The 26,751-nt window shown below is 39.9% G+C and overlaps 1 protein-coding gene across 1 annotated transcript in view; it reads left to right on the plus strand.

The window, feature by feature from the left end:
- The window catches only part of LOC124606238 (serine/threonine-protein phosphatase 6 regulatory ankyrin repeat subunit A-like), a 156,314-nt gene that overhangs the window by 107,730 nt on the left and 21,833 nt on the right, over positions 1 to 26,751 (plus strand). Inside the window, exon 5 of the mRNA XM_047138213.1 lies at positions 18,815 to 18,913. Coding sequence (XP_046994169.1) covers positions 18,815 to 18,913 — 99 coding nt within the window. The remainder of the gene's footprint in view (positions 1 to 18,814; positions 18,914 to 26,751) is intronic.

Raw genomic sequence — 26,751 nt, forward strand, 5'->3', positions numbered from 1 at the left:
GTTTGGCCAATAACAGTGGCAAAGTTTTGATTGTGACCACGAATCATTACAAATGTGGCACCACACAAAAAAATATAGTTTTAATTTCAAGGCATAAATCCTGTGCCGTCGAACTCTAACTACCTACTATTTTTACATTACTAGTGATGCTGAAAAAGAATGTTACAGTATTTGTAACAATAATTATGTACATTTTCGTTATAAAATATTTAAATAATCCTACAAATAGAAAAGGAATTCCATAGTGATGCTATTATATATAATAAAAGTTACAGATTCATTTAGATAATATCTAGCCAACGGCTTGCCATATCAATTCATGAATACATACAAAATTTACTGAATAATTATGTGACTTCACGTCAGAATTTTTTGCACTCTAATTACTAAGTTATACCAAATTTATAATTATCAGTCTGTAATAACTGTCAATATTTCTGATGTCAAACGTCAATGTCTGTGGTACAATGTCTCAATCGTTTTTTATATGGAGTCCCCATTGTCTCTGTTTGGAGTCCTCCCTAGTCTGTCTGAATCTGTGTGGCCATACCTTGGACGGTCACAAAAACCATGAAAAAGAAACAACCTACAATGTACATGATAAAAAATAGATTATTTACAAAATACAACACACAAAACCCCTCCATCTGTCCAGTAGAAACTGAAAGAAATGCTTTATTCATCAAGGTGACAAGAAATAAATTTATGACATGACAAGAGAAAAATCATCACCTTCCAATTAACCTCGTGCTGGAATCGGCACTGCATCACTAAATGACAATCATGAAATACAAAAAACACAAGATTAATATTAAATTGACTTATTTTACACTCCTATTTACACGTTCATAAAATACGGCAGATACTCTTACCTCTTGGCGTAAGAGTGATCCCTACACAAAATTACGTCACGTTAAGTGCTTTCGTTTCTGCAATGAAGAAAACTTCCGTTGCGATCATGTTTTGTGTAAGAAATGCAATAAAGTCATCCTTAACTACAATAAGAAGGGAAACAACACCATCGTTCTTACCATTACACAATTTCACAGAGCAAAAAATATTCTCGGCACTCATTCATCACATAATTTAACACTTTGCTGTGTATTTGTATCAGAACTCCTTTCGTGACTCATAGCTATGTCTTAAGTTTACTGTGACTTAGATTTTAAGTAAGTGTGTACTCTACCTTAACATTACTGTGACTTAAATTTTACGCAAATGTGTATAAGCTATATCTTCCTTCATGGAATACCGTTGCGGGTGTCTTCATTTAGAAGTGTATCTTTCTTACCTTCTCTTGTTCTATAAATGTCTGCAAAGTGCTTCCTCATTGTGTGACACTATTCATGAGTGATCCATAAATCCTAATACGCCTTACCTGGCAAACTAATAAACACGAAAAATCCACACAAATCATCACTCTTCAAACTACCTCATAAATCAGAACAAGTGTCAGTTCGAAGGTTTCCTTATTATACTATTGCCCATCAAATATACCTTCTCAAATCAGAGCCGCTTATACACTATATTTTACCTGAAGATTAAGTCAACAGTTTCTGTTATTTCATGTTATTTCTTCCTAAAAAACGTACATAGTTATTTCTTGCATTTTCCTTCCAATAAGTTACGAAAATTTCATTGTTTCAGTGAACAGTCGTAAGATATCAACAGCTGGTATACTCCTCTCGTCAGAAATATCCCTTTGCAGAGTTCTTATTCTCTCAAACAATACAAATCATTCATAATCTTTCATTCTTGTTCTTTCATGCAGGATAGATTGATAGTAAAAGATTAATAGATAAACAGGTTAGTCAAAGATTATGAAACAGTACTGAAAATTAAAATCGGAAGGATATACTGTAACGGCTGGGGCACCTATTCTCGCCAAAAATATATTTACTAAAGATCAGTAAACCCCCTAGGGCCTTATTCCGTGAAAATTTTAATGTGTGATAAGTGATGAAGACCTCGCGATTTATGTGTTCGTATTGTCTCAAGTTCCACAGCGTTTGCGTGTGCAATGCGTCGTATACCGAAGGGTCCTTCATGCACCAAGAAAAACTTCCTACTCAAATACTTTCTCTTATGAGATAGTCGATGTGATCTAACCAATACATTTTGACCCACTTGTAAATTCTTGACGTTGACTCGTGGACTATGCAGCTTCTTTCTTCTGTCTGCAGCTTTCTTGATGTTCTGTAATGCTTTACTTACCACTTCATGGTGTCTTCAATGTGCTGTGCAGAGAAGACTACTAATTGTTCTAATTCTTGCAAAAGAGCTTGGAATACCTCGAAGTCATCTTTGCACCTACCTGCCAAAATTATGTGGCGTAATCGGATCGGCAGTTTTGTCAAACAGATACGAATTAATTCCGACTGACTGTATGGATTCGTTAAATATCTGTTCATGGGCATCATGTTTTAAAAATATTGCACTGGAGTTGAAAATTTCGACTGCTCATAACTTTGCATTATAATGATGTAATGTTTTACACGATCTTGTGTAGTCTCTGACCAGTAAGCGGATGGAAATGAGCGTTTGGCGTCAGTGGCCGGGAGGCCCCTCGCGGGGCAGGTCCGGCCGCCATATCGCAGGTCTTATTACATTCGGCGCCACATTGGGCGACCTGCACGCCGGATGGGGATGAAATGATGATGAACACAACACAACACCCAGTCCCTGAGCGGAGAAAATCTCCGACCCAGCCGGGAATCGAACCCGGGCCCAGAGGACGGCAATCCGTCACGCTGACCACGCAGCTACTGGGGCGGACAGTAAGCAGATAAAAATGCGTGATAAAAATCACCATATGTGTGACATTCACGTACTATGGAGCGCATTCTTGTTGCAGGCTCTCCTTCAAAATAACTACAAATGAATTCCAGTTTGTGGCCAATAGGCCATGTTGGTGGTAAAGAATAGACATATTGTTGTAACCCCTAACGACGGTGGATTTCATGACTAGCATTCCGAAAAATTTTAAATTTCCTAACTGTGAGAAAATGCTTATAGTCAAACTCGTCCATTTTCTTAGCGGATGAGTTTTCTTATACAGCATGACTCACGTTTCCTTCATTACGTCCCGCAAACGTGTCATATCCACGAGAAAAGTGGTCGGCATTTCCATAATTAGCGCGCTCATTGTTGTTACCATTTTGGTAATTATCGGATCTACCCATGTCATTGCTGCGATCGGTCTTTTCTTCGATGCTGGCAAGCTGTTCCTTTATGTTTTTTACGTCACGTTTGTTTTGCTGATTGTCATCTGCCCTTGTTTAAAACGTTGCAGAGACTGAAATTCTTCAGTATCCGCGATCGGTACCGGCTGAGTGTCATCTGACCTCGTAACTAACCAGCCACTCAGTTCCCTCACTTTCATGGATAATTCATCTACCTGTTTAGCTACTATCGTTAATTGAGTTTCTATCTTTGAAACTTTATTGGTGGTCTGTAATTGCAATGACTCAACATTTTTCGCTAATTCCTCTACTTGCAGTTCTTGTTGTGACGTCTGTCATTTCACTTCAACAATATCAACATTTTGTATGTGATCAAGTACCCTGAAACAATGTCAGATTATCATTAATTTCGTTCTGAAGCGATTTGAAATTCTTTGCATTATTGTCTTAAAATTCAGTGAGTTTACTCTTAAATTCAGTGAGTTTACTCTTTTGTCTGTTATTAAATTCAGTGCGTTTACTCAGTAATAATTGTAAAACATCATTACTAGGGACAGGGAGTACAACGTTACTCTTCTCTGTTAAAGCAGAAGCAGTACCTGCAATTCCACTAACAGAAGGAAAGGCAAAATTACTCCGCTCTACCGGAGTGGCAACGAGATCTGAATTTCCACCAAAAGTGGGGAAAACAAAATTACTCTGCACTTTTGAGGCGGAAGCAACCCTGGAATTTCTCATAATGCGTTCTGTTTGCGTTACTGTATTGTCATCTCCTAAGTAGCGTGTAGCACATAGTAGTTCATCAAACATTGTTGGCAAATGATCACCTACATTCTGATTCTACGCAGTATTGTTCGAAAATTCCCGGATCTCAATATTCTCAAAAGAATTTTCTACTCTCTGATCCGAATTTTCGGAAACTGCATTTGAAACCGCTCCTACATTCATGTTCGCAACCGTATCTACATTCGCGTTTGCAGTAGCATCTGCATTATTTTCCATTTTATTTTGTGATCGCGTCCTCATTGTCGCAATACGAACGAAAACGTCACTAAATACACCGCTATCCTAAAAATACCACTGTTAAATTAATTATTACACAATGCACCAATAAATTCAACGACAAAACTGCTGAAATAAAATTTTGTGATAATACAAAGCAGTGCGCAAGAGATCAAAATACTGTGCCTCCACTAATGATTACTGTTGCGTAAGCCTGCAGTTGGCAGTAGAAAGACGAAGCATATCTAACTACGACTCATCCAAAAAAAAAGACGTATCCTGGCAGGGTCGTGAGGTGAAAGTTGCGAGACGTATCTTCCTATCTCGTGTTTTCTATTGAAAATCTCGTGCTTGTACACTTGTTCACTTTACTATTACAGAGATCGCCAAAACTTAATTTTTTGTTATTGGTCCTGTGCGCAACAAATAACTTACTTGGTCTTTCTGCTGCCACTGCTTGATCTGCTGCATTCCATTATTTAACAAATACATAAAAAAACCTATTATTCATGCTAAGTGCAACGCACATTCTGTATGGCCACTACTGCTGTTGCTGCGGCTGCTTACTGTGTTGTTGTTGTTGTTGTGGTCTTCAGTCCTGAGACTGGTTTGATGCAGCTCTCCATGCTACTCTATCCTGTGCAAGCTGCTTCATCTCCCAGTACCTACTGCAACCTACATCCTTCTGAATCTGCTTAGTGTATTCATCTCTTGGTCTCCCTCTACGATTTTTACCCTCCACGCTGCCCTCCAATGCTAAATTTGTGATCCCTTGATGCCTCAAAACATGTCCTACTAACCGATCCCATCCTCTAGTCAAGTTGTGCCACAGACTTCTCTTCTCCCCAATCCTATTCAATACCTCCTCATTAGTTACGTGGTCTACCCGCCTTATCTTCAGCATTCTTCTGTAGCACCACATTTCGAAAGCTTCTATTCTCTTCCTGTCCAAACTAGTTATCGTCCATGTTTCGCTTCCATACATGGCTACACTCCATACAAATACTTTCAGAAACGACTTCCTGACACTTAAATCTATACTCGATGTTAACAACTTCCTCTTCTTCAGAAACGATTTCCTTGCCATTGCCAGTCTACATTTTATATCCTCTCTACTTCGACCATCATCAGTTATTTTACTCCCTAAATAGCAAAACTCCTTTGCTACTTTAAGTGTCTCATTTCCTAATCTAATTCCCTCAGCATCACCATACTTAATTCGACTACATTCCATTATCCTCGTTTTGCTTTTGTCGATGTTCATCTTATATCCTCCTTTCAAGACACTGTCCATTCCGTACAACTGCTCTTCCAAGTCCTTTGCTGTCTCTGACAGAATTACAATGTCGTCGGCGAATCTCAAAGTTCTTACTTCTCCATGAATTTTAATACCTACTCCGAATTTTTCTTTTGTTTCCTTTACTGCGTGCTCAATATACAGATTGAATAACATCGGGGAGAGGCTACAACCCTGTCTCACTCCTTTCCCAACCACTGCTTCCCTTTCATGCCCCTCGACTCTTATAACTGCCATCTGGTTCCTGTACAAATTGTAAATAGCCTTTCGCTCCCTGTATTTTACCCCTGCCACCTTCAGAATTTGAAAGAGAGTATTCCCGTCAACATTGTCAAAAGCTTTCTCTAAGTCTACAAATGCTAGAAACGTAGGTTTGCCTTTTCTTAATCTTTCTTCTAAGATAAGTCGTATGGTTAGTATTGCCTCACGTGTTCCAACATTTCTACGGAATCCAAACTGATCTTCCCCGAGGTCCGCCTCTACCAGTTTTTCCATTCGTCTGTAAAGAATTCGCGTTAGGATTTTGCAGCTGTGACTTATTAAACTGATAGTTCGGTAATTTTCACATCCGTCAACACCTGCTTTCTTTGGGATTGGAATTATTACATTCTTCTTGAAGTCTGAGGGTATTTCACCTGTCTCATACATCTTGCTCACCAGATGGTGCAGTTTTCTCATGACTGGCTCTCCCAAGGCCATCAAACTCTTCACGCAGCATTATATCTCCCATTTCGTCTTCATCTACATCCTCTTCCATTTCCATAATATTGTCCTCAAGTACATCGCCCTTGTATAAACCCTCTATATACTCCTTCCACCTTTCTGCCTTCCCTTCTTTGCTTAGAACTGGGTTGCCATCTGAGCTCTTGATATTCATACAAGTGGTTCTCTTCTCTCCAACGGTCTCTTTAATTTTGTTGTATGCAGTATCTATCTTACCCCTAGTGAGACAAGCCTCTACATCCTTACATTTGTCCTCTAGCCATCCCTGCTTAGCCATTTTGCACTTCCTGTCGATCTCATTTTTGAGACGTTTGTATTCCATTTTGCCTGATTCATTTACTGCATTTTTATATTTTCTCCTTTCATCAATTAAATTCAATATTTCTTCTGTTACCCAAGGATTTCTATTAGCCCTCGTCTTTTTACCTACTTGATCGTCTGCTGCCTTCACTACTTCATCCCTCAGAGCTACCCATTCTTTTTCTACTGTATTTCTTTCCCCCATTTCTGTCAATTGTTCCCTTATACTCTCCCGGAAACTCTCTACAACCTCTGGTTCTTTCAGTTTATCGAGGTCCCATCTCCTTAAATTCCCACCTTTTGCAGTTTCTGTAGTTCATAACCAATAGATTGTGGTCAGAATCCACATCTGCCCCTGGAAATGTCTTACAATTTAAAACCTGGTTCCTAAATCTCTGTCTTACCATTATATAATCTATCTGATACCTTTTAGTATCTCCAGGATTCTTCCAGGTATACAACCTTCTTTTATGATTCTTCAACCAAGTGTTAGCTATGATTAAGTTATGCTCTGTGCAAAATTCTACAAGGCGGCTTCCTCTTTCATTTCTTCTCCCCAATCCATATTCACCTACTACGTTTCCTTCTCTCCCTTTTCCTACTGACGAATTCCAGTCACCCATGACTATTAAATTTTCGTCTCCCTTCACTACCTGAATAATTTCTTTTATCTCGTCATACATTTTATCAATTTCTTCATCATCTGCAGAGCTAGTTGGCATATAAACTTGTACTACTGTAGTAGGCTTGGGCTTTGTGTCTATCTTGGCCACAATAATGCGTTCACTATGCTGTTTGTAGTAGCTAACCCGCACTCCTATTTTTTTATTCATAATTAAACCTACTCCTGCATTGCTCCTATTTGATTTTGTATTTGTAACCCTGTAATCACCTGACCAAAAGTTTTGTTCCTCCTGCCACCGAACTTCACTAATTCCCACTATATCTAACTTTAACCTATCCATTTCCCTGTTTTAAATTTTCTAAGCTACCTGCCCGATTAAGGGATCTGACATTCCACGCTCCGATCCGTAGAACGCCAGTTTTCTTTCTCCTGATAACGACGTCTTCTTGAGTAGTCCCCGCCCGGAGATACGATTGGGGGACTATTTTACCTCCGGAATATTTTACCCAAGAGGACGCCTTCATCATTTCATCATACAGTAAAGCTGCATGCCCTCGGGAAAAATTACGGCTGTAGTTTCCCCTTGCTTTCAGCCGTTCGCAGTACCAGCACAGCAAGGCCGTTTTAATTAATGTTACAAGGCCAGATCAGTCGATCATCCAGACTGTTGCCCCTGCAACTACTGAAAAGGCTGTTGTCCATCTTCAGGAACCACGCGTTTGTCTGGCCTCTCAACAGATACCCCTCCGTTGTGGTTGCACCTACGGTACGGCTATATGTATCGCTGAGGCACGCAAGCCTCCCCACCAACGGCAAGGTCCATGGTTCATGGGAAGGGGGGGGGGGGTGCTGCTTACTACAACTACATATAATTCAAGAGAAAGGGTTTGGTCAAATCTAAACTCGATAAATGGTAACCCAAACAAAAAACTATATACTGAAAGCGACTCTTTCTCATTCAATTAGCAAAACGATAGAAGCTCCTTGAACAATCGCTTTGTTTGTAAATCTGCCTCCAGTGACATTAAAGCAATATTACAAATTAATCAAACTCTTGACACAGACTGAAGTACTTCTTTATTGAATACATAGTGAAACAATTCCCTGACAATTACAAAAGAAATCAGTGACAAAAATTAATACTTAATCTAACAATGGTTTCTCCGTAAGAATTCAACTCCTATCATTATCAAAATTACCGTCTGCTGCAACGCACATACACAAACCCTTTTATTTAAATTAATAAGCGCGTTGCAAATTATAAAAAGTATCACCTAAATACCAAATCCTGTGTCGCTGCTGGCGGACACGGCAGTATGGCAGCTCGGCGGCGATCCCTCGCCAACACACGTGCGCACTACAGCAGGCGGGCTCCTACACTGGCCTCCAAATTGCTACTAGTTAATCCGTGTGCTGCGAAGCGCGATAACAATATTTTAGATTCCAGATCTTGTATATGCGCGCTGTAGCCAACCTTTAAATCCTAAGAGAGTATTGCCAACTCTCAATTATACCAACTGAGACATTATACCATTAATAAGAGCTAAATTCGCGTATGGATAGCACTGCCAATGAAAATATGTCAATAAGACAGAAACGCAGGAATATAAAGCAAACAAAATGGTGCACAAATAATTCCTTTCCCGAACTAATGTAGTTTCTCCAGGCACTTCCACAAAAAAATACAAAGATAAAACACTACTCATTACACACCTTTTCCTTTGCTTACTAACCAGTACTTTCAGCAGCCCACAGGAAATAAGCTATTTGTCATGAAATACTTACGTTAAGATTACACAGATCTGCAAAAATATATTTTTTTAAAGTTGTTTGAAATGTGATAACTGCCTTTTACTGACTTTTATGTACTTTTCCGCGCTGATTTCAAAAATGAGATCAATTTTTTTCTATCAGGTTTTTTCACAAAATAGGGAGTATTTTTGGGTATAATAACAAAATTTAACCAATTTATCAAATTTTTTCCAACGTTACGAAATGTTATTTATTAATCCTGTTCTAAACTACATTTCCAGTACACTTCCATTTCTCGTTAAGCTCATAAGTCCTTATAATCTGGCTTTCGCTTTCTGTCGAAGTTTCTTTTATTGTTTTTCCGGCTGTGGACTCGTTGAGGATCATCTCTTTTTATCATCCAGCAGTAGTCCGCTATCATGTTGACGTTCCGTTTTCCTTGATATCTTCTTTCCATTTCTTTGATGTCTCGGTGGAACCTTTAGCCCTACTCTTTACTGGCATCACCAAGGTTTGCAGGGAGATAGTCAAGATGTGAGTGGAGAAAATGAACTTTAACGGTCACGTTACAGCCCAGCTTCTTAAAGATGACGAGCATGTCTGCGGCGATTGTCTTGTAGTCTGGACTTCTTTTGTTTCCTAGGAACCAGTAACAACTAATTTAAAATTTGTCCATGCTGCCTTTTCCTTGTTTTCATTTTGTCCACAAAGTTGGGATTTGTCATTAGTTTTCTAATGTCTGGTCTGACAAAATTCCTTCCTTTAGCTTTGCCTCAGATAAACCAGGAAACCGTCCACAAAGATATCTGAAACACTCCCCTTCTTTTGGCAATGCCTTAACAAATTGTTTCATCAGCCCCAACTTACTGTGACATGGTGGAATTAACAACTTTTTGGGATCCACGAGGCTTTTCCTGTCAAAATTTGTAACCGCTACCTGTAAGGTTTTTCTCTAGGGCCAAGATTTTTTTATGTAGCGTTGCGTTCTGTCTCTACTGTCCCATTCACAGAGAAAGCAAGGGAACTTTGTATAGCCACTTCGTTATCCAAGCAACATTGAAATCACCTTTAAGTCACCACATAGTGTTCTGAATAGCAGAGATAGCTTAAAACCAGTTCAAGGTTTTCGTAACATTCTATTAAGTGAACGGAGTGTCCAACTTGTATACAAGCATACTTATTGCCATTGTGTGGAAGTACTCCTTTAAGGCTTCTTTTTGAAGAATCAATAAAAAGTCTCCACGCATCAGGAGCATATTCTGTTTTGAAATGTGCTATAAGTCCAGGAACATCACTGTACACACCAGGTCACCTTCTTAAGAGAAGAAAGATACAAACTGCTTTTCCCTCGATCGATATCAAGAAAAGGATGTACCCGGAGCCAACATATGTTTATCTACAATCTAGACCCTGAAACCTCTGCCGATTGTTCAGAAAGGCCTAGGTCTCTAACTAAATCGTTCAGTTCAGATTGTGAGAATGGAATGGGATCAGTTGTGCCAGGATCGTAGCAATTTCTGTCTTCTTCACTGTCACCTTGGTGAGCCAATGGGTCGTGATCAAGTACTTCATCCAAAGAATCTGGAGGAGATCGTATTGGTACTTGAGGCCCGTGAGGAACAGGGAGAATGGCTGAATGTTAGGGTAAGAAATAACCTTTTTGATTTTCAAATTGAAACTTTTTACGGTGGAGGAACAAAAATAGCAGTCATCACTATGGTTTTTGGGCTCCCTCGAAATCATTGGTACTCCAAAACGTAAGGACTACTTTTTACGTTGAAACAATTGCCTCGGTTCTTCAACACATAGTGAACAAACTTTGTGTGGGGCCCAAGGCTTATCTTGATCGCCAAACTTTATACCAAAATAGGCGAAATATACTTTTTCAACAAAATCGGAAATGTTTCTTTGTTGCTTTTCAACGGTATAGTTATCACAAATGTAGCAGAAGCAATCTGCCGAGTTTATACATCCTCTGGTAGCCATTGTCCATAAAACAACTTCACAACACAAGAAAACAGTCACTACTTTAAAGCCCTAGTAACAACAACACGTGAACAGCACACAGTGAAGAGGTACTGTGAACTGAAGGTCAATAGCAAAAGCTCACTGCTTAGTGATGGCGGGGGAAGGGGCAGCGTGCTAGACAGTCACTGACATGGAAATACTGCTGGTTTCTCCTAATTACTCTTTATGTTACGTATATCTAGTTTAACAAAGGCTAAATAACAGTTTACGGAGATCCTAAAACCAAAATTCAAACTCACTAGAGTGCTGAAATATTGAAAAAGCTCAAACTAGAGAAGCAGTTTGTGAAATAACTGCACGTGATGGAATTTTGTCACTATTTTTCCCGAAATCAGCGTTGAAAACACTATAATCAGATTTAAGGGTGTTGATGATGTTCATTATGTTTTGCTATGAGGATATTTATCAAATGATGTTAATATCATGCTACATGCTGATACTATAAAATTTTTTGAAATGAATGATTACTTCTCTATGAGATTTACAAAGGGTGAAGTGAAATTCGTGCACTCGGGCTTTGCAGCGCGACTCCTCACACGCCAGCGATAAAAAAATGTCTGTCACAAAATTTCGTCTGGCGAGCACATTCGGCAGAAGAAGGAAGTTAAAGACTAGCAATCTGGCAACGCTGTAACCACATGTATGGTAACTACCTCTGTTAGCACATATTCGTTGTGCTGTACAGTTGGTGCAGTGGTTTAGAGTTTTGGGTTAGCGTGCAGGAAGTCGATGGTTCGATCCTCTGTTGGGGGACATTTTTTTATTTGCTAATTTCATTCTGCATTTCATACTGAAATATAGAACGTTTCTAATGTCACATGTATTCTAAATTTACAACATTTTGTAACGCTAAACATAACAAATACGTGGTTAGACAAATAAGAAGTAGACACTCCAAACAAGTGACCTGTCATAGGATAGAATAACTACAAAAGCAATATAAATTTTGAGATTCTAAAGATGATACCACAGCACAAAATCACAACATCTATTGTCATTTATACTACATGTAATATGATTGCTCAGATGTCACACATTAGCCACCAGTGACTGTAATAATGCCCTTATTAATGACTACATGACCTTCACAACAGAATATGTTGTCCTCAGAACAGATGCTAAAAGTGACCTCCTTGAATGTCCAAACATTGCACAACCTGCCGGATCATACAGCTCTGGACCCTTCAGAGCAAAGCTGCATACACAGTAAAAAGAGCAGTACGAACACGTGCTACTAATTCTTCCACATTCGTAGGTGTAGTAGAGTACACATGCTCCTTCAGGTGTTCCCACTGGAAGAAATCCCGGGGATTTAGGTCAGCTGAACGCGGTGGCCATACAATTGGACCTCCACGTCCGAGTCATTTCCTTGAAATGTTCTATCCAAATACTGTCGCACATTAATTCCAGACTGTGGAGGTGCACCGCCATGTCGGAACCATATCGTCTGCCGAACATGTAGTTGAACATCTTCCAGCACGTCAGACAATTTGAGAATACCTTCGTGCAGTCAACCAGTCAGACAACGTGTTGGGGCTATACCACCATAACACCGGTCGCCCAGTATTCCGTCCCAGACTGAAATTGATATCCACTGTCACAGATGACGTGTAGGTTAACCTCACACCAGTGCTAGGCATTGTTCATACTGAAGAACCCTCACGAGTGAATGCCGCTTCATCCGACCATATTATGGTGTCCACGAAGCCATTGTTTGCTTCCTGTTGTTGTTGGAACCACTGACAGATTGCATCCTCTGATGGCGATCTGCAGGATGCAGGTGTTGCGTGATAGCGTAAAGATAGGGGTGCAGTCCATTCACGTGCAACATGTTAACGACTGTGCACGCAGCTGCCTTTCTATGCTACGTGTACTTCGCTGAGGTTCTTGGTGTAAGACTGCAGAATAGCTTCGTCAGTAGCTGGAGTACGGCGAGTCCGAGGACGACCACTGTCACACGATGGTACTTGGGGAGAACATGACTTCTAAAGGCGCAGCTCTAGACGACGAAAGACATTTTTATCTGGATGGCGTCGACGAACATATCTAGCAGCATATTCACAAGCGACAACACAATCCCAGTTATCAGATACACCAAGGACCAGAAGCATATCCAAATATTCAACGTTTGTGTATGCCATACGTCTGCCACATTGGTTTAGAGGTTTACAATGTGAAAATCCGATACATGTACGCATGTACATTGGAGTCTGTCATGGGCGCGTTACTCCGATCACAACTAGTCTCTGTCTGGTGGACAGCACATACAGTATAAACACGCCATCAGTCCTGCGCGCTGTTCCGCCTAACGTGCATTACCCCTCTGACAGATATTGTTCTACATGATTCATCCAGACACCGCTAATTGTGGACTGTTCCGTTTCGAATTACACTTTCCCTAACGGTCATAGCCGTTACGTTTCCACAACCCCATCGATATAATAATAATAACAATAATAATGCATTGAGATATGTACTAAACAGCACGCATTTACCAGAATCAATGTTTAAAGGCATAATTAGTGGGACTGTGGTGATAACACAAACAAATATTAACCGAGTTTGGACATTATTTGCAACGTAAGGCCTTAACGAAATGTAATGGACCTGAATGATGCAAGAATAATAGTTGGTACTAACCTATGGGACCATTGGAAAAGGGTAAAGAGAAAACAGGTTTCACATCTACTAGATGAGGTGGTGCCAATAAATTCACGCCCACGCCGTGGAAAGGGCTTCTTTAAAAGCTGACCAAGCTTCCATGTCTACGATTGAAGTATGTAAGTGCAAATGTGTTCTAGAGGACCCTCTGCAATCACTGTTGACGATTAAGATGCCAGATATCGTACCACCTAGACTACATTTATCAAATAAAAAACATGTGCATCAACCCAGGATCGAACCATATATATCCTGCATGCTAACCAAAAACACTATCCACTGCACCAACTGTACACAGAGGTAGTTACAATACATGTGATTACAGTGTTACCAGATTGCCACTCTTTAACGTCCATTTTCTGCCGGATGTACTCGCCGACCAAATTTTGTGATAGGCGCTTTTTTATCGCTGGCATGTGAGGAGTCCCGAGTGCACGAATTTCGCTTCACCCTGTATAATGATGACACTCTTTTATGATGTTTTATAATGTGTATGTATGTACAATATTTCAAGGTTCACTTGTTTAACTTGTTGTGGACACTGGTTAGGACTGACTTTGAGGAAAGTGACTAGATATAGTGCACTTCTTACATTGCTTTTCTTCTGATGACCTGTAGATGGTGATATTTTTTATGCTTCTAATATGTGCCTTTCGCATTGACAGCCTTATATCTAACTGCACTTTAGGGGTACAACAATCTTCAGTATTCATTCTCATCCTTGTATGATTTACGTTAATGCACTAGTATAATATTCTTATGGTTAATAGGCCTTTGTGCATGTCTGTTATTTTACCACTACTTCAGCTTAGCAATGTGATCACAAATTTTCTTCTGCATTATTTTGTCTTGACTAATGATGCATGACTGTGGACGCTTACAATTTATACTTTGCAGTTACATAGTGCAGTTTTCCTTAAAGTAATATTATCTATATCCGAGTTGACATGGGCGTTTCCACATACCTGATCATTTAGGCTTCAAATATTTACCCATGGAAGAGCAACTATGCATTGTTGGCCTTAGCTTGCCACTTATTATTTATCACTCATTTATCTTAGAGTTTACTATGTATGATGGGCCCTATGTTGCCACTTACCAATGAAAACTTTCACACCTTATAGTCATGTTTTATTATTGCCATAAGCTGCCACTTAGTGTACTATTTCATGTACTTTATTGCTATGATTTGCTATGCATTGTACGCCTTAGCTTTACACATATTATTTATCACTCATGTATGTTATCGTTATGATCTGCTATGTATAACAGCCACATTTGCCACTTCAAGCATGTTATCGAGTCTCCTTCAGAAATTCACTGTATACATGTATAATTAAGATATTAGATACTATGCGATATAATTCTGTAAATACTACAGAATAGACGCTGACCACAGCGACAAGTTCTCACTCATAGATTACTAGCTTAGCGACAAAAATTTTCTTGATATCCATGGTAAATATTCAGTCATTACCTAACTAGGAGTTTGCCAACATTTTACTAAGTACCGTTACTTATGAATGTAATATTAGCCATTAATTATTTGCCACACAGCAGTTGTCTGTGTTTCATACTGGCACAGCCATGATTTGAACGTAAGATATACCACACCATCAGTTGCACCTTTTAGGTCATACTTCCAAATGTTGACACCTATCATTACCAGTTAATCATTCCACTGTAATGCTGTCCATCCACAAGGTCATGGAATCATCAATCTTGCACACATCTGTAAAGTTGTGTGACGAGACCAATGACATGCTATGGACGATATTCTTCAATAAACCATGATCTGCGGTGATACCTGTCATTGCATCCAGAATTGGACCTACGAGACTTTGGTGTGTCAGATGGTTGAGCTATAATAGGTAGTATTGTTTACCACAGACATGATTGCAGATGCTCTACATCACGACACACATCATCAATCGGCTTTGTGTAATGAACCTCGAGTGAAATGAGTTATTATACTTACAATTCTGATGATGTGGTACAGCCACTGTTTATGGACACTTAATCTGCAGAGTGCATGAAATCAGACTCATCTTAAACCATGACTGACTTCTATCTCGATTTATTCCTTATTCCATTCTGTTTACCTTATATCCTTTGCTATGATACGCTTTGAACTGATATTTCTATATGGGACCATAGCCATATGTTGTTTGTGAGCCATACATCAATCCATTGGCCAATGTGAAATATTTTTCGAGAATAATAGTACACATGTGCACTACTTACAATGAATAGTGTAAATATTTTCATACTTTTTCAATACTAACACATGATATAATGTCACTACTTTCTATCTTATAGGTATAATTTGCCTGTACAAAATATTTCGTAAATTTTAGACGATATTTTGGCAGTTGTAGTGCAACTGAGCACCACAGTCAGTCACTCTCTCTCAATTTTATAATCACTCATATGATAGAAACTACTGTATACATAGAAAAATCGTTTTATATACTATTCTACTTCAACAACACTTTTTCTGTTGCTTATTAAGAAGTTGTAGGTTTGTCATGGCTACAAGGCACAACACCCCGCCCAAATTCTTGTCAGAATGGTTGTAGGGTTGTGAAATAGGTACACATAATTATAATACTAAATTTTAATCTATTATCGAGGAGCATAACAGATATATCGATTACAAAGATGTACGTGTGAAAGAATGCTGCGAGGCAGCCACCACATGTAACAAATACCTGTTGTTAGGTAGCGTGGTAGTAGGTAGTAGCTGCTCAGGAGTAGCACGCCAGAAGTAGTCGTGATGCGCCGGAATAGCCGTCACGGTAGCTCAGCGGGTTCGGTCAGAGGGCTGCTCGCCCTCAGTAATAAAAAAAACTGAGTAATGGAACTAACGGTCAACTTGAACGGATATCTTGTAACGTCCGCCCAGACCACGCTCAACGAACAATGTCGACAAAAAAAATGAGTGGGCAGTTACTGGTATTAAATATTCAGTGTAATAATTTTCAGTGTTGGGTATTAATGCTTTATGAAGAAATAGGATTTGAGGTAAAATTCATTAAGAAAAATTATCAAATTTTGATGAATAATCTGTCTCAATATTGTTACATAGATCTACTCTAAGGTAGTCAGTATTCATGCATTTATGCGCTTTTGCTGTACAACGAATTATAGTGAGACGAGCTTCTTATATAACCCCAAATTTCCTTTTTTTTTTTTTGTAAAGATGAATTGTTTGCCTAAATGTAATTTTTATGATATGCCTTAACAATTGCAAGGCAGTTTCACAATATATTAATAGGAGGGTTGGAACTTAAATGGTGGCTATTTCTGCGTCCAGTGGTAGTTGCGCAACAGTGTCGTCATGGATTTCTCTGCATCAGAAGTAGTGGCAATTATGGTCAGTATGCTGACGGTCTGTGAAACTCCACAGTCGTCACACTGCCGCTGCGGATGTGTTTATCTTGGTGTGAACAACTGCATTTTCTGACTCACAGCGCGTAACGTGACAGTTCGATCTTCTTCTCCGTGGTGCTTGTCGCTAGGTACTGCTGAGATCCTGCATGGCATTGCGCATGTCGCTACCTAAACTATCGACATTATCTTTGTATGACTGTTGTGGGATCCCGGGCATTGCGGGCTGGAACATCTCCGAACAGTAAACCAGAGTCTCGATAGGACGCTGTGAAATTCCGGCATGTACTAACTGACCTTCTTACACCAACTATAACACAATCTTTTCACAAGCAGGCGACAATTATAAGCGATTTCTGAATGAGAAATTCTCTGCGTAATCCTTCCCTTTTACAGAATGTAGATGTCACTGATCCTAAATACTCGTTCCAGTTTCGCTTAAATGTTAATCATTTGCAAATCCGAGAATGTCATGCCAATTTGACGATTCGTAAGTGTTCATTGACCAGTTTAGGGAAAGGTATATTGGAAAACAAGTGTATATGTTGGTGATATTTTGCAATAGTGGCACAGAGCATTAGAAAGTGATCAGAATGTAGCACTGTCCCTCAAGTGCACATTAAGATTGATTATTGACCTATTTCGGATGGCAAGAATACATTACTAAATTTCAAAAAGGGGGTGAAGTTACCACCACTTTTTCACAGAAATTTGAAAAAGACTGATTTTATCCACATTACAAACTTGCTTGTTAATATTAGTTTTATAAATTTAATTGACTCTTTATTGCTGCATACCATTAGTAAATGGTTCGGTAGACGAGGTGCTACTTGTACGCAAAGCTACAAGCGGCGAACGAAATAAGGACACGAAAGCAGGGTAGTACAGGCAAAGCGGGCATTCCGATCAAAGTAGCTCAACTACAATCAAGCTTTGGCTTTAATTTGAGGGAAAAATAGAACTGCTGTAAGAAAAAGTCGTTTCAATTTATAAAAACAGTATTTCTGTAGTTGCTGATGAAAACGACCATGCCAAAAAACTTGTTAGTAAACGATGCTTACCATTGGAAACCAGCTGTCCATGATTTGAGGTTGGGTACCACTTGCTGAATGTTTAACATCAAGGAGTATACTCTTTATAAGCCTTCGGCAATTACGGATGAATATCCATTGGTGTAAACCATTCAAAGCAAAGGATTTTTAATGGCACGGTATTCCAGTTATTATATTGAAAGAAACACTACACGAGTTGCTACACATTCACAATAAGGCCTCACAGCTGGCTACGAAACATTTATTTTATTATAAATCCCGTCATGGATCACTGATTGCTAAACTTCTATGGTCCGTGACTGGACATTTAAGAAACCACAAGCTTACTTTAAAAATCATACATACAAAATTCGACGTTTTAAGCATATTCTTTCACGTAAATGGGTCAAAAGTACTTTGCTTGTGGACAGACAGAAACGTTTAAGACTTTATAGAACTTGAAGCATACGAAAACGTTAAATATACGTGACCGAAAACTGATAAGTACATTATATACTATAAGAACGTATTAATGATATACGACAAAACATAATAGGAATATCCTCACGTTTGATGACGATCGATATTGTTTATGTATGTTTCATAAAGAATTTGTTACCGGTTTTCTACATAATGTGGTTCCTTGCTGCTGTAGTATCTGTATCTTTATTCCATGTGTCTTTGTAAAATATTTCTCCTGTGTTAGTCATTTCGCTAAGTGCAACGATCCACGAGTGAAACCGTGAAGATATTAACAACAGTCTTCTTAGACTCATATCGGCACATCATTACATCACGATAATGTTATGTTTTTATGTTGCAGGTGGTGAAGTACCTTATAGACCAAGGAGCAGACGTTAATGTTCGTGACTTGAACGGCTGGAAACCATTACACGTGGCAGCTCGTTATTCTGATGATGAGGTATCAGATATCATACAGAGTGTTAATAGTAACTATAGGTAATTCACAGGGCTTCTCCTATCTGCTCGCCCTCACAGGACGGACTACTCTCACACTTTTCCATACATTCGAACACTGTTAAATTTCAGGGATGGTCTTTCCTGAGAGAGCAAGTAATTAGAGCAAAGTGAATAAGATAAAAATTCACAGTGCTTACAATATTTTATCAGCTATAAATACAAATTCTCTTTCGAGTACAAATAAGAAGTAGAGAAAAGAAACAGAGCTTATTTCAAATGTGAATCTTGCTCTACTTCCTTACAAACAGAACTGAGTAACCGGGCTGTCAGAAATAAGCCAATAGTTCGAGGGAATGTTTGAGCACGAATCAGAATTGGATAGTGCTGGCTAAACGCAGCCAGCAGTGCTCTAGGAATATGTTGACTTCAGAGTTGTTGGGCCTTTTTTGGGGAAGGAGACAAGACAGCGAGGTCATCGGTCTCATTGGATTAGGGAAGGACGGGGAAGGAAGTCGGCCGTGCCCTTTCAAAGGAACCATCCCGGCATTTGCCTGGAGCGATTTAGGGAAATCACGGAAAACCTTAATCAGGATGGCCGGACGCGGGATTGAACCGTCGTCGTCCCGAATGCGAGTCCAGTGTCTAACCACTGCGCCACCTCGGTTCGTTGACTTCAGACAACTAGCTTTAGTGATCATGAATGTTTGTAGCAACTGAATCACTTAGTAACTGTAAATTACCATTATCTATACGGGAAAATGATGGCAATGAATTGCACAGATTGACCAGAACGTCATGTCCACACACACATAGTAATCCACTCACAAGTTGAACTCCAGCATTTCGTTATGACGTGGACTCTCAAGCCCTGTAAGTGACTGGAAGTGAATGATAGTTATTCTTCCGCATAAGGAGGCCATGTTTGTTCACGCTAAGATTTCGCTTCGTTCAGCTAATGAGGGCTCAAATTCATTCCAAGTAGCTGACACCAGGAGATTTTAAGGCTCACATTATCAGTTTAATTCACTGTCTTCCTCCTCAGATCTGTATTACATGTACCTGGCCCAACGGCGGGTGGTTGCATTCCTGAAAATCTCCATATCCAAAGCTGAACTTAATAGAGTTGATTGGATGAACGCAATTTACAGTGTCGTATGTTCCGACAATGGCCTCAGTTAATTGTGACGGTTTTGAAACCGTAATAGCGTGATGTTGTTAAATCGATGCTGCGGCATCATTACCACTACAGCCAACCAGTGAGAAGGTTCCTCCTGGACACTGACTCTTAAGAATGGCTTTTTTTCTCTGGCAGTATTCACACTCCCAAGTTTCGAGGACAAGTTTCCATAACTGGTGTAAAAAAGCTGTGTATACAATGTCGTAGAGTTATTAGAGGCGATAAAAGAAAGAACTTTCCTTCTCTGATGCAACTGTCACGGCAGCACCTTTCTCCCGCCACGTGTCTTTGATAGATTTGACACTGGAATATCCTTTGGTCAACGTTAACAGTTATTTTGGCTGCTTCCTATGCTACATGCTGATACTGGATTTTCTTTAAGATATACTTTACTGCTAACGACGAAAAGTTTCCATTACTGCTAACACTATCCAGATCCCTGGATAAACAATTACATTAGAGTTCCTACTACTTTTACAGGTTATTCAAGGCCAATGACACTCTAACCTAGTTATTCTAACATGCATCTGATTTCTGGGAAGACACGATGCAACAATAGAGCACCAAGGACAATTTACTGAATAATGTCACACTGCAAAGACTTGACGGGCTTCTTCATGAAACATGATCCAGCACTATGGGAAACTAGTGGAGCTTTCACCACGCAAACTATCAGTCTGCGGAAGTTGTCTCAAAATGAATTGAGAACAGCTCCAGCACCAGCACAGTAGCCATAGCAAAAAAACTAAATCTCAAAAGTTAACATGTAGAAGGTTGCTCGAGACAGCCATGCACCCACTGAAGTTCCAGAACATATAAGACCTATCAGCTAATGAATTTTAACACATTGAAGACCTCTGACGATGTAACACACCAAATTGTAAACTTCCATGACTCAAAAACGTGTGCTTCGTTTACTGACGAGGCTGCCTTCACAACAGAACGGTATTCAACAGCCACAATATGTCTGGCGGTTGGAAACTCTTAAAGAAACTAATGTGTTCCACTTTCAACAGAGATTTATCATAAATACGTGGGCTAGTATTGAGAAAGAGCGTCTTCAGGCTAACACCATCGACGGAAGATATTACCGTGTCTTTGTCCCTGACATACTAACAAAACTTTGTCCCACCAGCAATCATGCAACCATTATGGTTCCTGCATGAGGGGGCCTCACGGCACTTTGCCCTTCATGTTGGAGAACATTAAGACAATGTTTTTTTCCCGAATTGTTGGACTGGGAGAAGTGGACGAATACCATAGCCACCTCTGTCTTATGAATTTAATTTTGTGGGGGGAGATGAAGCGTTTGGAGTCCGAGACACTGGAGACTTCATATGAGCTGGCTGCTGTTTGGCTGAACCTACAGCTGCTGTTCGTGAAAAACCTCATTGTTATGAGCGTATTAGATAATCATTAGCACGTAGATGCCAATTGTGAAAGGACGATATTTTCATTACCATTTTTAAAACAATATTCATTGCGCGGCAGTTTAAATGTCGCCTCTGAATATCACCAGCGTCGAAACCTTCATGATTCCTACAGGAAAAAGGTACACATGTAACTCGTTTGACAAGTAAAACTGTGTTAGTTTTTATCTTTTGTACACGCAGGTTTTTATACCCTGTATGTACAATAGTTTAAGCTAGGAGAGGAAGACGTACCGCTGGCAGGCGGCAAGGAAGAACAGAGTGGTTTTAGAGGCGCTCTGCTTTTTATTTTAACGGTCGGCTGCCAAACCTATATAAAGACTTTTGTGGAGAAAGCAAACCTAATCACTGATTTCGTGTATTGTGAATTAGACTTAAATTTCTTAGAAAAATAGTCATTCTGCACACGTATGCCTATAGTGAGGAAATGTGTGTTAGGCAGGCAGTGCTATATATAAACAAGCCATAAATATTAAAAGTAATAGAGTATGGCCTAATATACGTCCAGTCACTTGGACACAATTTATTTCTTTTAATTTTGAAAAAGAAATCATATAGCTCGAAAGACATTACGTCTGGTTGCTATCAGACCACTTACGAATAAGACTTAATATTAAATTTAGTACAATGTCAGTCAACCGTAAATTAACCACTTATTATTATTATTATTATTAATGATTTACAAAAACTGTGCATGGCATCTTAATGAGATAAGAAAATATGACTCACTTAACAAAATATATTTACTTGGCTCCAAAAATATTACATTCAGTTTCCGATAGAATTTTCCACTCCGCAATTCGGGATACAAATTCTATCGCGATACCTATAACTTTAATTTACCCAGCCGTGTGTCTTTGGTCACGAAGGCGAAGTAGACGAGGGAGTCTCGACTATGTCACTGTTGATGTCAGGCATGTTTTAGTGCTGAAAGACTTGTCAGAGGATGCGACGATACAGGATCTCACGTAATGCATATCTGCTTCCGTGTCGGGATCTTCGGTCGACTTTTCCTAAATGATTTTTCTCCATTGTAGGGGGACGGTAAATCACTGTCAATGCCAGCCATTTGTGCTGGCGAAACGCCAGAAAAATCGTTGAGCAAAGGGCGGCTGAAGATCACGAGGCGACACCCAGCAGGCAATAGGTCAACAAATAGCCACGGAAGTCTCAACAGTTTTGTAAACTGGATCTGTCGAATAAAGTCCTGGAGCAGTTACTTAACGGTGCTATGTTCGTTAATTATCTGTGATTAAGTAGAGGGAACATTGCGTGAAGATATACCAGTCTTAATGGTTTCCAGTACTTCTAGCTGTGCATCGGGCCTTTCCTGGTTAAATATCTGCTCTCTGTACTGCAAGGAAGTCTTGCAAACGCGTAGATCGATGGCTTGTTTTGGAGAACGTATTAAACATCTCTTGAAGATGGCTTAGTTGCATTAGATTTTCTTGATTTTTCAGGAAAATCCTATGTTCCGTATATTCAATCTGACTGGTATTTTTCTGGGACGTGGGATATTGTGGTCATTCATACTTAAGTTCTCCGACAGAGTATCAAGTGCTTCCACAGTCCTAAGATTCGCAAGTGCTCCCTATGGAACTTCCGCAGAACGTTGCGTTCCCTCTGCCTTAAAATTTGTAGCCTGTAGAGATATGACCAGTTCTTCACGTAGTCCTAACATTTCAATAGCTGTGTCATGTTTCGAACTACTTCGCGTAGTTCTGCGAGGTTAATCGTCTTTGGTCTCTGTCTGAGCTCTGGATTAGAGAGACTTTTCTCGAATATTTTGAACCTCCATGCAGTTTTCATTCATGTTATAGAAACGTTCTGAAAAATCCGCTTTTAACTGTGGTCCTCTGTTGCTCACTGTACGGTTAGTTCTAACGTTGTCATAGCAGATAACACATTCGCCCTTTTCTTCATAAAACAGTCACAGGTAACATAAAAAGCGCCACATTTTACAAGACCTTCCTTGTTTTTGAGACAACGTATGGTGGGAAAGCAAAGATGGAGGGACAGAGTGTGGTGGATTATAAGGCGTTTACTTTGTCTGGCCGATAGTAGCTTCAGGGAAGCGACAGTTCGATAAGGTCATATTCAAAAGTTGCTGTCAACTAAAACATAAATTGCGTTTCTATGTACAGCATAATTTTTATCACTAGTTCTGTCTGTACATCATGTACACACATTGACATAAAACCAGACCGGCTGCCGGCCGCCACAAATTTCGCTCCAATGGGAACATAGGACAAATAACATAGGCACACCGATAAGTCCAGATGTCTGCACAAACTGGCAACAGTGTAGGCAGAGGCAGTTTGTTGAGCAAGTCTTGACGTTTGTTCGAGCTGCTGTGTTAGATATGTATCCTATGTTCTATACACTGAAGCACCAAAAAAACTGGTATAGGCATGACTATTCAAATACAGAGATTAGTAAACAGACAGAATATGGTGCTTCGGTCGGCAACGTCTGTATAAGACAACTGTCTGGTGCATTGTTAGATCGGTTACTGCTGCTACAATGGAAGGTTATCAAGATGTGAGTTTGAACGTGGTGTTATAGTCAGTGCATGAGCTATGGGAGACAGCATCTCCGAGGCAACGATGAAGTTGGGATTTTCCCGTGCGACCATTTCACGAGTGTACCGTGATTATCAGGAATCCGGTAAAACATCAAATCTACGGCATCACTGCGGCCGGAAGAAAATCTTGCAAGAACGTGACACACGACGACTGAAGAGAATTACTCAACGTGACAGAAGTGCAACCATTCCGAAAACTACTGCAGATTTCAATGTTGGGCCACCGACAAGAGTCAGCGTGCGAACCATTCAGGGAAACATCATCCATATGGGCTTTCGGAGCACAAGGCCCACTCGTGTACGCTTGACAACTGCACGACTCAAAGCTTTACGCCTCACCTGGGCCAGTCAACACCGACATTGGACTGTTGATGACTGGAAAAATGTTGCCTGGTCGACGAGTCTCGTTTCAATTTCTATCGAGCGGATCCTCCTCTACGTGAATGAAGACAATTTCATGAATCCATGGAACTTGTATGTCAGCAGGGGACTGTTCAGGCTAGTGGAGGCTCTGTAATGGTGTGGGGTGTGTGCAGTTGGAGTAATATGGGGCCCCTAATACGTCTAGATACGACCCCGACAGGTGACACATAGGAAAGCATCCTGTATGATCACAGTCATCCATTCATGTCCATTGTGCGTTCGGATGGACCTTGGCAATTCGAGCAGGACAATGCGACACCACACGCGTCCAGAATTGCTACAGAGTTGCTCCAGGAAAACTCTTCGGAGTTTAAACACTTCAGCTGCCCACCAAACTCCCCAGACGGGAACATTATTGCATTTATGTGGGATGCTTTGTAACGTGCTGTGCAGAAGAGATCTGCACCCCCTCGTAGTCTTACGGATTTATGGGCAGCCCTGCACAATTCACGGTGTCAATTCTCTCTAGTACTACTTCAGACATTAATCGAGTCCATGCCACTTCGTGTTGCAGCACTGCGGTATAGTCGCGAGCGCCGTACATGATATTAGACAGGTGTACCAGTTTCTCTTGCTCTTTAGTGTATGTACGCTACGTTAAGTTACATATGCGGGATCGCAATAGTGAGGGGCGAACGCGTTTGATTTATTTGCAGCGTTCTCTCTTGATACATTCTGAAGTCACCCTTCCGGCAATCTATACTGAAGGCATACCGTTACATTTAATCTAGAATACCAATCCTTTCTAAATCTTTCCTACCTGAAGAGGGCCTTTAACGCCAGTGGTGTGTGAATACAGCGAGAGTATAGTAAAGCTAGTGATATTAGTCTCCGCCTACGTAGCATACGACTTGTTAAATGTAGAGGTATATGATTTTCCATCATGATTGCAATTTCCCAAAATACAAACGAATAAATCACTTATTTTGATTGTTTGCAACGAAAGTTTATTCCAGTGAAATAAAAAAAACTGGAAATTGACGTTCCACCAAATCTCACGGAACAGTAAGATACCAATCACTCTGTACTACGAACTCGACTTTGTCTATGTGCAATCTACTACTTACAAACAGAACTTCATGATTGCCACGAAAGGCAGAAATACGTTAGTGGGGATGGAAGCAAGAAGGAACACAGTGAACTAATACTTCCATGCCACACAATAATCATTCACTTGAGGATTCAGAAGGGAAGAAATCGAAAACTATAGATGTTGGCAGTGTGCAATATTTTGCCTTTGTAGATTATTCGCATTGCGATCTACTCAACGGATAGTAACTAGCCTGTTCATTGCTTTTCTGATGCTCCCCTCTTCTTTGTGCCCTAAAGGATAAGAAGAATACTGTCCAAGTTACTGATATTTACCTCGAATTTTTCCAACTACTGTTTTGTATGGTATGCTTGGCATTTGCAAAGTAACCACTATGTGTGCTCCGAAGAGGTATAGGATCGAGGCTGCCAGGATAACTACGAACTGTCTTCGAAATTGAATGTCTAAGTGAAAAATGCACTCGATTAGCTTGAATTTCCATGTCAGTTTACGGAACCGTGTAAATAATAGCTGGAAGAAACCCTGATTTATCCATTGGCATAATTCACTCGAACAGCAGCAGAACAAAGTTTTCAAATACAGAGTTCCGTTTCCAGTTGTTACACTGTAATCAGTAACCGAACCTTTGATAAACCGTAGTCCTGCCCACAAATTCATAGCTCTATGTAGCAGTGGTTGGGTCCATATTACACATTCGATTGTGAGTGATATATCGTGACATGAATTTATCTCTCGTCACGGTGTTAAATCAACAGAAATTGACGCAGAGTTCTGTCTGTGTCACTGGCCTCTCATCGTCGTCTTTTCTATCTGAGCTTTTTACTGCCCAGTAAGCAAGGTAACTGTGTGTATTCCGCGTGTCGCAGCATACAATATTCCATTCTTCCATATTTACTCGTCGTATGCATTGTACCAAATGAGGATAAGAGAGCTGATTTTAAGAGAACAAATAACAACATTAATTGTAATATTAACAATGAACTGATTTACATAGGAAGGCTGAGGTTTAAAAAGGAACAGAAATAAAAGTCAGTCGATCGTTCAGATGGCACAATGAAAAGATTTTCCTTCCATTCTGTTACTGAATTTCCTTAGAGCTATTTTCATTGGAAGAAAGAAGCATGAAGCCATGGAGCAGACATGACACTGCTTCGTTTGGCTCAAACGGGCTGTA

This window comes from Schistocerca americana, chromosome 3 (genome assembly GCF_021461395.2).
Source record: "Schistocerca americana isolate TAMUIC-IGC-003095 chromosome 3, iqSchAmer2.1, whole genome shotgun sequence".
In the NCBI taxonomy this organism is placed as follows: Eukaryota; Metazoa; Arthropoda; class Insecta; order Orthoptera; family Acrididae; genus Schistocerca; species Schistocerca americana.